This window comes from Ursus arctos, unplaced genomic scaffold (genome assembly GCF_023065955.2).
Source record: "Ursus arctos isolate Adak ecotype North America unplaced genomic scaffold, UrsArc2.0 scaffold_23, whole genome shotgun sequence".
Taxonomy (NCBI): domain Eukaryota; kingdom Metazoa; phylum Chordata; class Mammalia; order Carnivora; family Ursidae; genus Ursus; species Ursus arctos.
In genome coordinates this window covers 28,762,793-28,778,339 of record NW_026622908.1, presented here as the reverse complement: position 1 = coordinate 28,778,339, position 15,547 = coordinate 28,762,793, and the positions used below count along the sequence as shown (strand labels likewise).

Here is a 15,547-nt window from a genome sequence, read left to right as displayed (position 1 = left end):
AGGGAGCAAGAAAAATAAGACAGCCTTATTGCCAGTGTTGGCTTGACAGTGTGGCTGCTTTGTTTCAAGGGTGTGTCGGGCTTGTGTTTACTTGGTATAAGGCCATGTTACTTGCATTGTGTTTTCAGACCTGCAGCAACAGACATTAAATATTAGGAGCTTGTTAGAAATACAGAATCTCAGGTCCTACCTCAGACCTATGATCAGAATCTGTATTTTAACAAAGTCTCCAAGAGATTGGCATGCATACTTAAATTGGCAATCTCTAAGAGACTGGCATGCATACTAAATCAAAGTGGGCCGAACAACTGTTGTTAAGACTTTTAGGATCTAAAAAATTTCATTTTTACTTGAAAATGTGATTTAAAAAAAAAAACAAAACTAGAGAGACTAAACCAGCTCCCCAGGCCCGCTGGTATACCCTCTATGATGACTTGATTTTAAGACTCAGGAAACTCATAAGCACAACTTTATACTGCTTTAGGGCTAAGTAAAAGTTATGAAAGTAGAGCATGCTAGAATTGAACTTCCTAACCTGTCTTCAATTATTTGGAATCAATACTTACCTAATTGTGCCTCTTTTGCCATCTGTGTCTCATGGATGATATTTCTTAAGATTTGCTCCTCCTGAATCAGCTTATGTTTTTCTAGGATCTCCTGCTGTCTTAGGTAGTGGTCATGCTGTTTTTGATATTCTTTCAACTCATTCAGTGTTCGCTGGAGGGATCTTAACGTTTTTTAACACCAGGAGAAAGTGACAGAGTTTTAAAACTGAAGTTTTAAACCCACTTACTGTATAGGTTTTTCTGGTCCTCAGCAATAATTGCTAGTTTTTTCCTTTTAACATACAACCACTGTACTACAAGTTTAAAAATAATAGGGCAAAATAAATAAATTGTTTTATTAAAACTTAGAGGCAAAAAGATGGATAGAGGCAAAATTCTTCCCTTACATACAACTATCTTGACATTAAATGGTGTGTTGAACTGTTCAGGTACCCAAAAGATACACAGCAACATACTGTAAATCTTGACATATTCAACAACTATTTCCCCCCACCAAGTCTATGTTATAGGTTCCACTGACATTCAAAGTCACCTTTCCATCTTTGCTTTTGATTCTACATAAAGACAAGGTTAAGAGAAAGGGCCAACAGTACCTTGCTCTTGACCTCTAGCTCCTTGGGTTTGTGGATTTTGGAAAAAAACACAGAAACCTGGCTTAGAAACCACCTGGTATCTGCTGCCTGATTATATTTAGTCACAAAATCCTTTTAACCTATTACATTGTAACACATGGGAGATTTAGGAGCTGTACAGATTGTGTACCAGAGAACCAATTTGCTCAACCAGGACAAGTTCTGATCAGGTGTAACAGAAGCCAGTATAAACAAGTGGTCATTCCTTCTTTTTCACCACATTATGCTTTAAATTGATTGGAAAATAAGCAAAAGCAACAGTTTAATAAGTTCCAAATCTCCATTTAATTCTCCAATAATCAAAGCTGCCTCAAAACATTAAGGCTAATTCCATAAGAACAATTCACTTCGAGTTAGGTAAAGTTTCCTAACTGGCCCTGCTATTTATGGAATCAAATACATTTTTATTAAGTATATTGCAAGCACCAAGTACAACAGAACTTCATCACTGTACAATTTACAGAAATCTGATTAAAATATGGGCCAAATAATGTTTCTCAAAGTCACTTAACTAATGTAACATTAGTCCAACCCTAGCAGCTAAAGGGGAAAAAGATCAAATATAGCATGTGGAAGTGATTTTACTGACAATGTATTGTGTGGAAATTAAAACATAACCGAATTACTAATTATCTGGCAGCACCCCCAATCCATCTGACTTCATAAAAGTAATCGATGATCAAAAGTAAAAAGACTTAAATGACGGAATCTACTGCAAACATTCTCTAGTTCCTGGAATTCATACTATGTCCTCTACACAACCTTGGAGTTGTGCTAACTCCCCTGGATCTGGAGAAAAGGGATAGACTAGCAGTAGTGAAAATGTGTTTTTAATTCTAAAGAACAAATTAACACTGACATCACCCTACACAGGTCTAACCTAAGGTTCTACAGTGCTAGGGCTTCAGTGAAATTTTCTCTCCCAATTACCTATGTTGGGCTTCCAATTTCTGCTCGAGTTTTTGTTGACAAAGGACAGCATGCTTCCTCTTTATAGCTTGCTCAAACCCAGGTTTGGCCTGCAAAGCATGGTCATAACAGAGCACTGAGTGGTTATACTCCCCCAGCATCTGAAGAGACAAAAACAAACACATACATATACACACACACACAGGAGGAAAAACATTAGCCACGGCGTGGTTGGATCTGTCCAAATCCCCTAACGACTTATGAGATCACACTTAATCTCACTCTACAGTGAACATTATTTTTTATCAGTGACCAAATCTACAACATAAGATAGGCAGTAAGACTGCTTAACTAGAAAGTATTGTTATCTTCAGAGGTATATTCTGCAGGAATTTAAGATTCCTATCAATTTAATTATTTTTCTTTTTTTTTTGTCAAGAGGCTAGGACTATTAGGATACATTATTGTGTTGAGGTATTTTCCCCATAATTTCTTCATTTCCATTCACTTTTCCTTGTTCAGACCAAAAGAGGAAGGGAAAAAGGTATTTATTAGTTGAAAATAAATTTTTTAAAAAAGAAAAGAAAATAGCAACTGGTTTGGCTCATGAAAACATAAAGTTGTATTTACTGCATATATATTTCCCAGAGTGTAATAACTGGTGAAGAAGTCACTGTCATCCAGAGCTGCGTGGACCACCACAGCAGCATCTGCAGAGAAGTGCGCTCTATGCAGAACATTTGCCAAGTTGACCAGGGCAATGTCTTTATTGTGCCTAAAAGAGAAGGAGAGGCGCAATTAGGTGTTAGGAGAGAAGTATGTGTTCCATGATTCTGTATAACTACTTGACAAGGGAAAATTACATTAGAAGTTATTGAACTTAGGAAAATAATTTTGAGTGTACTGACAGATGGAGAAAACAATTTAAGAAAATTATACTCTTACATTTTTATATAACTGATGATACTTAATTTAATCTGATAGCCATATATTTTGCCACAGAAATAAGGTCGGGCAGACATTTTATGATTTTAAAATGCTTCAGGGCTCATTATTTGCTTTGAGAAAATTTAATTATGCTAATTCCTCCAGGCAAGGTCCTTATATTCAAGTCTCAAGTGAATCAGAAGGCGTCTACATTATATATTTTTTCCCTAATGGAAATCAGAAGAATATTGTGCTATTATCACTGTGAACTCTTTGACATCTGTCATTTTTTTTGTGATGGGACTAAATTCTTTGAATAGGGATAGAGGAGACCGTAAGTACAACACAATGCTTCTTCACAGTGTTCTTATGTACTGCTTCTTTACCAGTCCTGAGTTACATGGAGAATCAGGAAGTCCAGAAAGGGAGAAAACTTACCTGGAAGAGAAGTGAAGTGCTCGCATAGCACATTCCACTACTTGATACGGCTCATTCTTTATTCTCCAATAAAATGAAGCCATGTTATACAGTACCCATGAGGAAGAATTCTAGAGATTAAACAGGTAAGATGACAATCAAACACAACTCAACACATTTTCTTCGACTTAGAATGTTCAAAACGAGCACCTTTACTATTCTGTCTCTTCTGAAATTTAAGCTGAAGGACACGGAAGTACACCAGTGAATAAGCTGGGGACAAAGTACCAAAAACTACACCTGTCAAAAGAGCCTCCTGATCATCAGTTGAGCAAGTAAGTGCCATCAGGTGTCATCTCCACAGAGAGACCACTCAACTCCAAGCTCCTGTTCCAAGGGGGAAATTAAGCTGAAAAGCCCACCAAGTGGCCCAAACTTCTTGGTTCCTATTTCAGGACTTTAGAAGTTAGGACCTGACCTACTTAGAAATGCCAGTTGTTCAAACATGAAATTCCTGAAATTAACAAAGTTTCCTATTTATTTAAACATATGAATGAGGGGCGCCTGGGTGGCACAGCGGTTAAGCGTCTGCCTTCAGCTCAGGGCGTGATCCCGGCGTTCTGGGATCGAGCCCCACATCAGGCTCCTCCACTGTGAGCCTGCTTCTTCCTCTCCCACTCCCCCTGCTTGTGTTCCCTCTCTCGCTGGCTGTCTCTATCTCTGTCGAATAAATTAAAAAAAAAAAATCTTTAAACATATGAATGAAGGTACATACATAAGCAAATGACAGGCTTATCCTTTTGTAAAAGATGAATTTTTATTCGTTCTTTTGTCATCTGTGTTCACAATCCAAACCTTCACCGCTAAAAATTATGTCTTTAGTAATAAGTCTTTAGAGTAATAAGTGAAGTTAAACAGAAATTCAGATCGGTTTGCTCCTTCTGTGGCTTGGATTTTTTCATCTCATAACATATACTAAATTTCAGCTACACAGAGGTCAAAACACTGAACTGGACCGTGACAAAAACATAGTTTAAGCCCATGCAGAGAGATTTCAAATTCAGCATGGCAAAATAAGTCATATAAAGTTAAAAAAAAAAAAAAAGGTCACAGAGTTTTAAATAAACTGGGGAAAACATATATGGCACTCATTGTTTACTTTGTTTAATACATAAAGAGCTCTAAAAAGAAACACCATGACAAAAATTCAATTGTACATAGTTTAAGCCCATGCAGAGAGATTTCAAATTCAGCATGGCAAAAAAAGTCATATAAAGTTAAAAAAAAAAAAAAGGTGATAAAGTTCTAAATAAACTGGGGAAAATACATATGACACTCATTGTTTACTTTGTGTAATACATAAAGAGCTCTAAAAATAAACACAAAAATACAAGACAAAATATAAGAGAACATGGGCCAAAAACATGAACAGACAATTCAAAAGTAAAAACAATGGCCAATTAGGTAAAATGATGTAAAACTTAACAAAGAACATAAATAAAAAAGATACAAATTTTCCTTTTACAAATTCGCAAAGATTAAAAAGAATGCCAACACTCAATGTTGGCTACACTGTATATTAACTTCAGATATTAACTGTAGAAATGTTAGGTAAGTACAGCATTTCTGGGGGACAGTTTAACAACATTTATGTAAAGAGCCTTAAAATGTGGTTACTCTCTGATGCTCACAATTCCACTATTAAAAATTTATCTTCGGGGTGCATGGGTGGCTCAGTGGATCAAGTGCCCAACTGTTGATTTCGGCTCAGGTCATGATCTCTGGGAAATGAGATCAAGCCCCGCGTCAGGCGCAGAGCACAGGGCCTGCTTAAAGAATCTCTCTCTCCCTGTCTCTCTGCCCACCACCCCCCTACCTTCCCTGCGTTCTTGCTCATTTTCTTACCAAAAAAAAAATTATCTTGTGAGAATAAGTTTTAACTATAAAGATATGTAAAAATAAAAATATAAAAGACTACATTGTAAGACAGGAATTATCTCTGAGTGTTTTTTTACTTTCTCTTTTACAGATTTTTTTTTTTAGAGATTTGACAGAGAGAGAGAGAACACAAGCAGGGGGAGGGGCAGGCACAGCGAGAGGGAGAAGCAGGCTCCCCGCTGAGCAGAGAGCCTGACATGGGGCTTGATCCCAGGATCAAGATTAACTGACTGAGCCACCTAAGGGCCCCTCTTTTATAGATTTTTTTATACAGTCTGAATTTCTTCCACAAGGACAAATTATTTTCATTAAAAAGTTATTTTTAAGATTAAAACTAAGTATAATTCTTTTTTAAAAAATATTTTTATTTATTTATTTGACAGAGAGAGAGAGACAGCCAGTGAGACAGGGAACACAGGCAAGGGGAGTGGGAGAGGAAGAAGCAGGCTCCCAGTGGAGGAGCCTGATGTGGGGCTCGATCCCAGGACTCTGGGATCACGCCCTGAGCCGAAGGCAGACGCTTAACAACTGAGCCACCCAGGTGCCCCTAAAACTAAGTATAATTCTGCATTAATCAGCCTTAAGTATTCTCTTTTCAAGGAATGTATAGGATTTGTTAAGTGACACAAATGAGGTTATAACACTTGTATAGGTGGTTAAGGGTATGTGCCACATTCTTTCAGAACTGACTTATGACTTGGGTTTCAGTCTGTTTTGACAGCCTTTGAGAAAGTTTTCTTCCACATCAACAAATGCTTTGATCTTTATCTTTTACGTTCAGAATGGGGACCAAAAAATCAATGACAAATTCTACATGAACAAGTGAAAACATAGTGATAAGTATGATACTCGGTACACCATAATATATTGGAAGAGAAAAATATATTTTTAAAGAAGAAATTTTTCTGTAAGATTTCTCATAAAATTTCCCCCACAAATCTATAGATGTTAGAATGTCACTGTCAATACTTTCTCCTCCTCTCGAACACTTTTTTTCCTTGGCTTTTAGGAGACCACAATCTTCCGGATACCCTTTTGGATCTCTTTTGCTGGCCCTCTCCCCCCTTTACCTGACAGCTAACTGTGGGAAGATCAAGGACTCAGAGTGGTCTTTTCTCAAACTTCACTCTCCTCCAGATTTCTTCACCCAGTCCCACAGCTACAAACACTCCCTACTTAATTAATTATCCTGTATCTATATATCCAGCTCTGACCCCTCCTGGAGCTCAAGTCTCATTTAGGTATTTCAAATTTAATGTGACCAAAACAGACGCTATCTTCTCTTCCTCCACCCCAAACCTGCTCCTTCTTCAAGTTGCTCATGCCAAAACTTCAGGAATTATCCTCTATTCCTCTTTTTTTCCCTCATTCCCCACATCTAACTCATCAGCTTCTAAACTTCTAAACATTTCCTGAAACAGGTTAAGCCCCTCCATTTCCAATACTAACCATTCTAGTCCAAACTATGTCATCTCTTTCCTGAACAACTGCCCATAGACTTACAACTGGTCTATTTTCAGTTCGGGTCCCTTCATCTAAGTTTAAGAGTATATTTTTTAAAATATTAATTGAATGATGTCATTCCTCTGCTCTAGCTTCCCGGCACTCAGGTCTCAGTGCACAAGAGTCCTCACCCTAGCTTTCAGAGGCTTACTTAGTCTGGCTCTGGTCTACTTCTTTGGCTTCATTCCCTGTCATCCTCTCCGTTGCTCACCAGGCTCCAACCTTACTAACCTGCATTAATTTCATGTCACTGTTACAGACTGAATCTTTGTGTCTCTCCATGCGCCCCCCCCCCCCCAATTTATATGTGGAAGCCCTAACCCCCAGTGTGACTGTACGTGAAGACAGGGCCTGGGAAGAGGTGATAAAGGTTAAATGAGGTCCTAAGGGTAGGGCCTGAATCCAATAGGGCCAGTTCCCTCATAAGAAGAGGAAGACATACCAGATCTCTCCCCCCACACATACAGAGAAGGGGACATGTGAGGACCCAGTGAGAAGGTGGTCATCTGCAAGGCAGGAAGAAAGTCCTCAGCAGGAACCAAATCAGCCAGCACCTTATCCTGGACTTAAGAAGTTTCTGTTGTTTAAGCCACCCAGTCTGTGGTATTTTATGATGGCAGCCTGAGCAGACTACTACACTACTGAGCTCATTAAGGCTTCGGAGCCTCTGCCTTGGCTTAGAATGCTCTTCCTTGATCTCTGACTTTTGCCTCCCTCTTGTCATTCAGATATTAGCTTAAATTTCACCTTTCCAAGGAGGATGACCTTAACTGTTCAATCTAAAGTAGCCACACAATTACACTCTATTTTCATTCACTATGATCTACTTTCAACTAACCATCCTCTGAAGGATATTTTAAATCCTAGGCCAGTTTTCCCAGGTAGTTTTTACTACTCATCAAGTTCTGGGGATGCAACGTTTTATGTTACCTTCAGAAAAACAAGATGAAGACAGTAACTTAGCTACAAAAGCATCAAATATATATATGTATGTATATACATACATACACACATATATATGACATATTTGAATAAACATATAAACATATAGGTATTTGAATAAACTCTATATAAATGTTGCCCTTTCACATTTTACTTAGTACCATAATAATACTGCTTAAAAACTAGCCTCCATTTTGGGGCGCCTGGGTGGCTCAGCTGGTTAAGCATTCTGCTCTTGGTTTTGGCTCGGGTTGTGATCTCGGGGTCGTGGGATTGAGCCCTGCATCAGGCTCCATGCTGGGTGTGAAGCCTGCTTGAGATGCTCTCTTTCTCCCTCTTCCTCTGACCCTCCCCCCCGCTCTCGTGTGCTTGCTCATGCGCTCTCTTTCAAATAAATAAATAAATAAATAAATAAATAAATAAAACCTAAAAAAAGAAGAAGAAGAAGAAGAAGAAGAAGAAGAAGAAGAAGAAGAAGAAGAAGGAGAAGGAGAAGAGGAAACAACTAGCCTGCATTTTATGATACTCTTCAGGCACACAGCAGAGTAAAAAAAAAAAAAAAAAAAACTACTTTCTAAATTCCCACATGTTATGCTGAATGATACATTTAATTTCTTGGGTCCTATTACACAATTCCTTAAAAGTAGATGGTACCTTAAAAGAAAATTATAAGAAGACTTTATTGTTGATGGTGATTCTTGTCCAGAGAACAGTGATGATCTATGTATTGGGTAGATATTTCAAAGACACCAATGTTAAATTTTCTTTCACATTCAAAATATATAATCTAGCCTATAATCCCTGTTGCTTATGTTGGCTTCTAATTTGCTTTTTCATGAATTAGTTTAAATAAAACTTTTGGCATCCATTCCTGGTAGAGGGGACCGGACTACCAATGTTTCTCCCTAGCTTTGAACTATACAGTTTATATTAATGTAATGATATTTAAAATCACTCTCTAGACAAAAACAATCTAGGCAGGTTATTTTCAGAGAAAAAAAAAGACCTGTGCACAGAGTCTCTGGCTCTTTAATCACTGATGACTTACCTTCTGCAGGCCTTCGTGAATGAGGTGACCTATGTCGTCTATACTTCTTCCTAGTCGTTTAGATAAATATGTGAAGATTGGATCTTCTTTAGGTAATAGAGGTGCAGAAAGATTAACTCTCTCTTGTACACCCTGAAGAAAAGAAGAAAAAAATTGAAAAAAACAAAACAAAAAAACCACACACAGAAAAAAGAGATCATAAGACAAAAGCTCACAAGTAACTCATTATAGCACTTATTTTAAAGGAGTTTTAAGTAATAGGAGATGTTTGTAAAATTCTAAAGCTGTTTGGAAGGGGAGAAGAAAAAAAATATTTATAAGCAAGAGACTAAATTACAGAAAAAAATGTAAAAAAAAAAAAAAGTCCCAAATCTCTCTACTTACTCGCAGGTGTTGAAAAGCATGTATACTATATGGAAGTTCTAGAATTTTGGTACAATCAGGTTGCTCAGGGTCTGGAGGGACAGGAGATTCTGTGTCTATATAATCTTCAGGGCTAAAATCAAGAAGCCGGGAGCAATGAATGAAAGATGAAAAAATGTCTAATTTTCCCCTAATTGAACTATATATTCTCATAGCATCTCATCTTTACAACCAAATATTAGTCAACATTCAACCTTTTTCACACAGCAGCTGTTGGGAGGCAATATTTTAGGAGTTTAACTTAAAGGAGATAAATCAAGAAAGAGAAAGTAGTAGATAGACCAAAGAATGTTAAGATTATGAACTTTTTAAAAGCTTTTTAATATTCTTCCTAGAAATGTTAAACCAATTTACACTTCTGTTGACAGCTTCTCCACCTTTTTACCAGTTACTGATTTTTAAATATTTTTTTCCAATTTGATAGGTGAAAACTATCTAAATGATTTATTTTGTACTTATTTGATCATTACTGAGAGATAAGTTTTCCACCTGTTTATTGGCCATTTGTATTTCTTTCACTATGAATTGTTCAATCTTCTATGGTATTAAGTATTTTTAATTGATACTCAAGAATTCTATGTGTAGTGTATTTTGAACTTTCAAATTTCAATAAACTCATCTATGATTGAAACTTATCCTCATTAGATAAATAATTTCTTATTCATTCAAGAAAGGTCTATTCAGGAAAAAGTTAATTTTATTTCTGGAAAGAGAATTTCTTTACCTGATGTCTTTGCTTTCCAAAGTTATATATGTGCCGTCATACAGATCCAGGTCCCCTAAGGGCACCTTGGCTTTGATGCAGTCTGGATCCTCTTTATTATGTCTCTGTTCCAGTCCTGTATCTCTGTCCTCATTCTCTTCTATGTGAATTTTTTGAGCAACTAATTGCTTCTGTTGAGAAGACAAAAAGAACACAATGGATTTTTCTAATATTTCAGTCTAGATACCACATAAGAGGAAGGAAAATTTAATGTCTTGAAGTCAGAAAATCCTCTATGAAGGAAGACAAGGATTCTGAATACAGTAGTCCCCCCTTATCTGTAGGGGTATATTCCAAGACTCCCAGTGGATGCCTGAAACCACGGATAGTACCAAACCCTATATATACTGTATGTTTTCCTATACATATATACCTATAATGAAGTTTAATTTATGAATTAAGCACAGTAAGAGATTAACAACAATGAGTAATAAAATAGAACAATTACAACATTATACTGTAATAAAAGTTATGTGAATGTGGTCTCTCTCGCGCAAAATATCTTATTGTACTGTACTCATCCTTCTTGTGATAATGTGAGATAATAAAATGCCTACATGATAAGATGAAATGAGGTGAATGACGTATGCATTGTGACATAATGTTAAACTATTATTGACCTGACAATAGCTCAGAAGGAGGATCATCTGCTTCTGGACAACAGTTGATGCATGGGTAATTGAAATCACAGAACACAAAACTGTGGATAAGGGGAAATTAATTAGTTGATATAAATAAGCTTCTCTAAACAGGTGTCTGTATATATGAAATAAAAGAAAGTAACAGTATATGACACTTATAATAATGGCAGCTGGATACCTTCATAATAGGATTTCTGACTACCTATACAGCTGCATCTGTCAATTTAACTTCCCTGGAACGGCTCAGCAATTAAAACTACCTTGAATTGTCCACACTTCGTATTTCAATCCTTCAAGACATCCAACCAGCATGCTGATACTGTGGACTGGAATAATCTCCTCTAATGCCCTGTACTCCTGGTGAATTCCTGCTACTCACAATTTTTTTTTCAAACATATAGAGTAATTACATAAAAACCTATGTTTCCACCACCCACATCTATCACATGATAACATATGCCATAATCATTTCAGTATATTATTTCAGGAAAAATAAGATAGTCGAAATCTTTCTTTACTGCCTTCAAAAATCTCTCTCCCAAAGTTACTACTATCCTGAATTTGTATAATGTATCATTTCTGTGTATATCTTTATAAAATATTACTATATTACTCTTAGTCTCTTAAATTATCTATATGTCTATATATCTCTCTTTCCCAATCAACATCTAGCATTGCTTTCCAAGTTTAATAACTTTATGTAAACAGTATTATTCTATATCATTTTATAACTTGTTTTTTAACTTTATGTTTTTAGGATTTAACTACAGCGATCAGTATAGCTCTGAATTTTTCATTTTAACAGATGTATAAAAATGTACTCATCCATTTTCCTGTAAACCTTTAGGTTGCTTCTTTTTTTTATCTTTTTGCTATTAAAAATGCTGTGATATTCTTATAAAAGTCTCCTTGTGCACGTGTAAAAGACCCAAAAGGGGTAAAAATACGGGATGCAGGGGTCATATGGGATGCACATTTTCTGATTTATTTTTTTATTTTTTATTTTTTTTCAAAGATTTTATTTATTTATTTGACAGAGAAAGAGACAGCCAGCGAGAGAGGGAACACAAGCAGGGGGAGTGGGAGAGGAAGAAGCAGGCTCACAGCAGAGGAGCCTGATGTGGGGCTCGATCCCATAACGCCAGGATCACGCCCTGAGCTGAAGGCAGACGCTTAACGACTGAGCCACCCAGGCGCCCCTCACATTTTCTGATTTAGACACTATCAGTCTGCTTTTCAAAGTTGGCATAACCACTAGAATTCTACTAACAAGATTATGATAATACCCACATCCCCACAAACTTACCAATATCACATTTTAAATTTATGTCAATTTGATGGGCATTAAATGTTATGATTATTGGGATAGACTGTATTACTATTAATGAATTTGCTGCAACTCCTTACAAAGAAGTCTACACATCACTGTTCTCCTGAACTCAGATGTGGCCAGTATGACTTACTTTGACACATGTAACATAAGACGTGCCATTTAATCCTCTGAAGGGAAACATTTTTAGAGCCAGTGTATGCTTTACTATGTTCTCTCTTTTCCCTCAGGTACTGAGAATGGCAATATGCCAGACAGTGGCTGTTCTGTCAGCCTGGGTTCTGGCATTTGGACCAGAGTGACATTTAATATGACCTTATTGTTTTAAGCCATTAAGATTACTGGGATGTTACTAAATGATCTGTTTCCACTTACTCATTCCCTCCTGACTCTTTCCTGTAGGTAGGCTATGCTATATACTGCCCTATGACTTCAGGCTTGTCCACATGACTTGATCTGGATGATGGAATATGAGTAGAAATGATGTCACTTCTAAGTAGAAACTTTAAACAGGCTTGTGTGTTTGGTTACTCTTCCTTCAGCCTCCACCTTCCTCCATGAAACAGCACTGAGATTTTGGGGACTGTTTGTTGCCAATGCAAAAGCTGTCATATACTGCAAAATGTAGCCTATCTTAACTAATGCAATCATTGATGTGATTGAACATATTTTCCTATGTTTATGAGATATTTTGTAACTTGACTTTCCGAGTCTGCCTATTTTTCCCCAGTTTTTTAAAAATGATTTATAGAAATTTATGAAGAGTGATTCTGAAAACTCATTCTATCAGTTATACGTACTGCAAATATCTTCTCCCAGGTTATAGCTTATGTTTTAATTTCGTTCACGGTGTCACTTGCTAAAGAGAAGCTTTTAGTCGTAAGATGGTCAAAACTATCAGTTGTTTCCTTAATTGTGATTTCTGTTATTTAAGGAATCCTTCCTTATCCTAATGTCATAAATAAAATATTTACTGATGAAAAACTTAACAAAGTAATAAGGTAAGGGCAAGCACTAGAATAACAGAAATGTAATCTATAGTTTTAATCCTTATAATTTATTTGTTAAAGAAGGTGGGTCATTTGTTCTACAGAGTCGGCCACTCTACAGGATTTTGCTGACTGCACCTCCTAGTTCACTTAACACATCTCTTTCTTTGTCCTCTGTATTTCCTGAATATTGATAGCAGGATCCAAGGGTTTTTAACTTTTTTGGGTCATAGACTTCTTTGGCAGTCTGATGAAACCTGCAGATCCCTTTCTCAGAGTCATCTTTTAAATGCATGAAATAAAATATATAGAATGACAAAAGGAAACCAATTATACTGAAAACAAATGACACCGGAAAACATGGTGGTTGATTAGATTCACATTCCTTTTGGCAAAACTACTTGAAAGGTAGCAATACTCTTAAATTTTTAGTATGTTTGCCCATAAATTTTCCAACAGTATTTTGGGGCGCCTGGGTGGCACAGCAGTTAAGCGTCTGCCTTCGGCTCAGGGTGTGATCCCGGCGTTATCCGCTATGAGCCTGCTTCTTCCTCTCCCACTCCCCCTGCTTGTGTTCCCTCTCTTGCTGGCTGTCTCTATCTCTGTCGAATAAATAAATAAAATCTTTAAAAAAAAAATCTTTTTTCCAACAGTATTTTAATTTATTCAGTTACTTCTACCTTCTCCTAAACATGATAGAAGAGTCTAACAGGCTTTAACTGATCACTGAACATGCTTCAACCCAACTACATATTATTTTTATCTAGCTTTACCCTTCAAAGTGCAAAAAATAAATGATTAAATACATTTAGCAACTTCTTCATCAGTATTTTTACTCATTATTATACATCCCCTGCACATCTACTGGGTTTACTTTTCTTCTTGTAGACATACATCTTTGATTTTTCTTAAAAGTGAGAGTCTACGGTAAGTAAACGCTTTGTCAGAAAACATCTTTACTTTGCCCTCACTCTTGAATGATGGCTTAAAAGAACATAAAATTCTAGTTTGATTTTCCTTAGCACTTTGACACTATTCCTCCACTATCTTCTGGCACCTTAAAAAGTCCATCTAGTTGTCACTAGTTTGTAGATAAATGGTATTATTTAGTTTCACGGCTTTAAGTCTGTATTTCAATGACTAACAAATTTTTATCTCCAGCCTGTACCTTTACCACAGAGTCCCCACTATCTTAATCAAAAACTGATGGAGTCAACATTTTTCGTTTTCGTTTTCATTGACATGGTGAATGGCATTTTCCCCCTTCATATACTCTCATTTAAGTCTCTTTATATCATACCGTCTCATAAAAAGAGAATGGCAATAAACATATACAATGTGTATACACATCTGAAAATAAAAACTATTTTCTTCACCACTGCATTTTTTGAATACTGTGTTTAAATAAAAACAGATAAAGCTTCCAAGCATGAAGCTATATAAATATATCTATTGTCTTATTCCTATTATTTCAAATAACTAATATTTGTTATTAAGCAAAATCAGTTTATGGAAATCAATGACAGAAACAAAAAGGTCAGACTTTATTAGTACTAAAAGATTCCAAGTTTTCCAAGTGCAAAGTGATTAATGTTTTAACCTCATCATAAAAACACACAATAACATGACCCTGCTTGGGAATTAATAAAAAGTACATTTTTATAGAGTACTAAAACCATTCTTCCTTTTTGTATTTTACCCAAAGTCTCCTTCCAAGCATATGCAAAGAGATTATTCCTTTTCATACTTGATGGAAAAACTTTTACATGGAATCCCTGTTCAAGGATATAGTCAGTCAAGAATCAGGCAAAACCCAGGTTGGTCTGTTTCTCTTACTACCACTCAAATGTCACTCAAATGAGATGTTACTTTTAAAACTGTGATTTAGGGGCGCCTGGGTGGCACAGCGGTTAAGCGTCTGCCTTCAGCTCAGGGCGTGATCCCGGCGTTATGGGATCGAGCCCCACATCAGGCTCCTCCGCTATGAGCCTGCTTCTTCCTCTCCCGCTCCCCCTGCTTGTGTTCCCTCTCTCGTTGGCTGTCTCTATCTCTGTCAAATAAATAAATAAAATCTTTAAAAAAAATAAAAAATAAAAAAAAATAAAACTGTGATTTAAAAGTAATATATTCCTATGAAACTGAGAAGAATCAGGCTTAAGAAATAATGAGCTTTCATTTTTCTTTGAATACAACAGCTCCTGTGAAATGCAACAAGTTTCAGCTGCATATCACATTCCCATTGCCTCACCTCCAATTCTTTGAGGTAGTTAACTGTTGTTTCTTGTCTCATTAATATGACTAAGTCATGGGGATGCTTCAAGTTCATTGGTGAATCCACCTGCAAGCAAGCAATAAATAAAGCTCAGATTCCATCAACATTTGTTTGGATTCATAAAGTTTCCTTTAATATGCTTTAAATTATTGTTCAACCATCATTATAATCAGTGTTAGGTGCTCAGTAAAACTCAAGGGGTATTTCAAAAGTGATCACACATAAATTTCAGCAAAGAGAATGACAT

At 36.4% G+C, this 15,547-nt stretch overlaps 1 protein-coding gene across 2 annotated transcripts in view; it reads right to left on the bottom strand.

The window, feature by feature from the left end:
- Nucleotides 1-15,547, bottom strand: part of TTC17 (tetratricopeptide repeat domain 17) — a 115,377-nt gene that overhangs the window by 78,984 nt on the left and 20,846 nt on the right. For both annotated transcript variants that reach the window (XM_026512084.4, XM_026512085.4), the window contains exons 2-9: nucleotides 15,277-15,366; nucleotides 10,030-10,199; nucleotides 9,267-9,378; nucleotides 8,883-9,014; nucleotides 3,473-3,582; nucleotides 2,738-2,882; nucleotides 2,129-2,268; nucleotides 567-727 (exon numbers count right to left, since the gene is read on the bottom strand). In XM_026512084.4, the coding sequence (XP_026367869.1) occupies nucleotides 567-727; nucleotides 2,129-2,268; nucleotides 2,738-2,882; nucleotides 3,473-3,582; nucleotides 8,883-9,014; nucleotides 9,267-9,378; nucleotides 10,030-10,199; nucleotides 15,277-15,366 (1,060 nt within the window). The remainder of the gene's footprint in view (nucleotides 1-566; nucleotides 728-2,128; nucleotides 2,269-2,737; nucleotides 2,883-3,472; nucleotides 3,583-8,882; nucleotides 9,015-9,266; nucleotides 9,379-10,029; nucleotides 10,200-15,276; nucleotides 15,367-15,547) is intronic.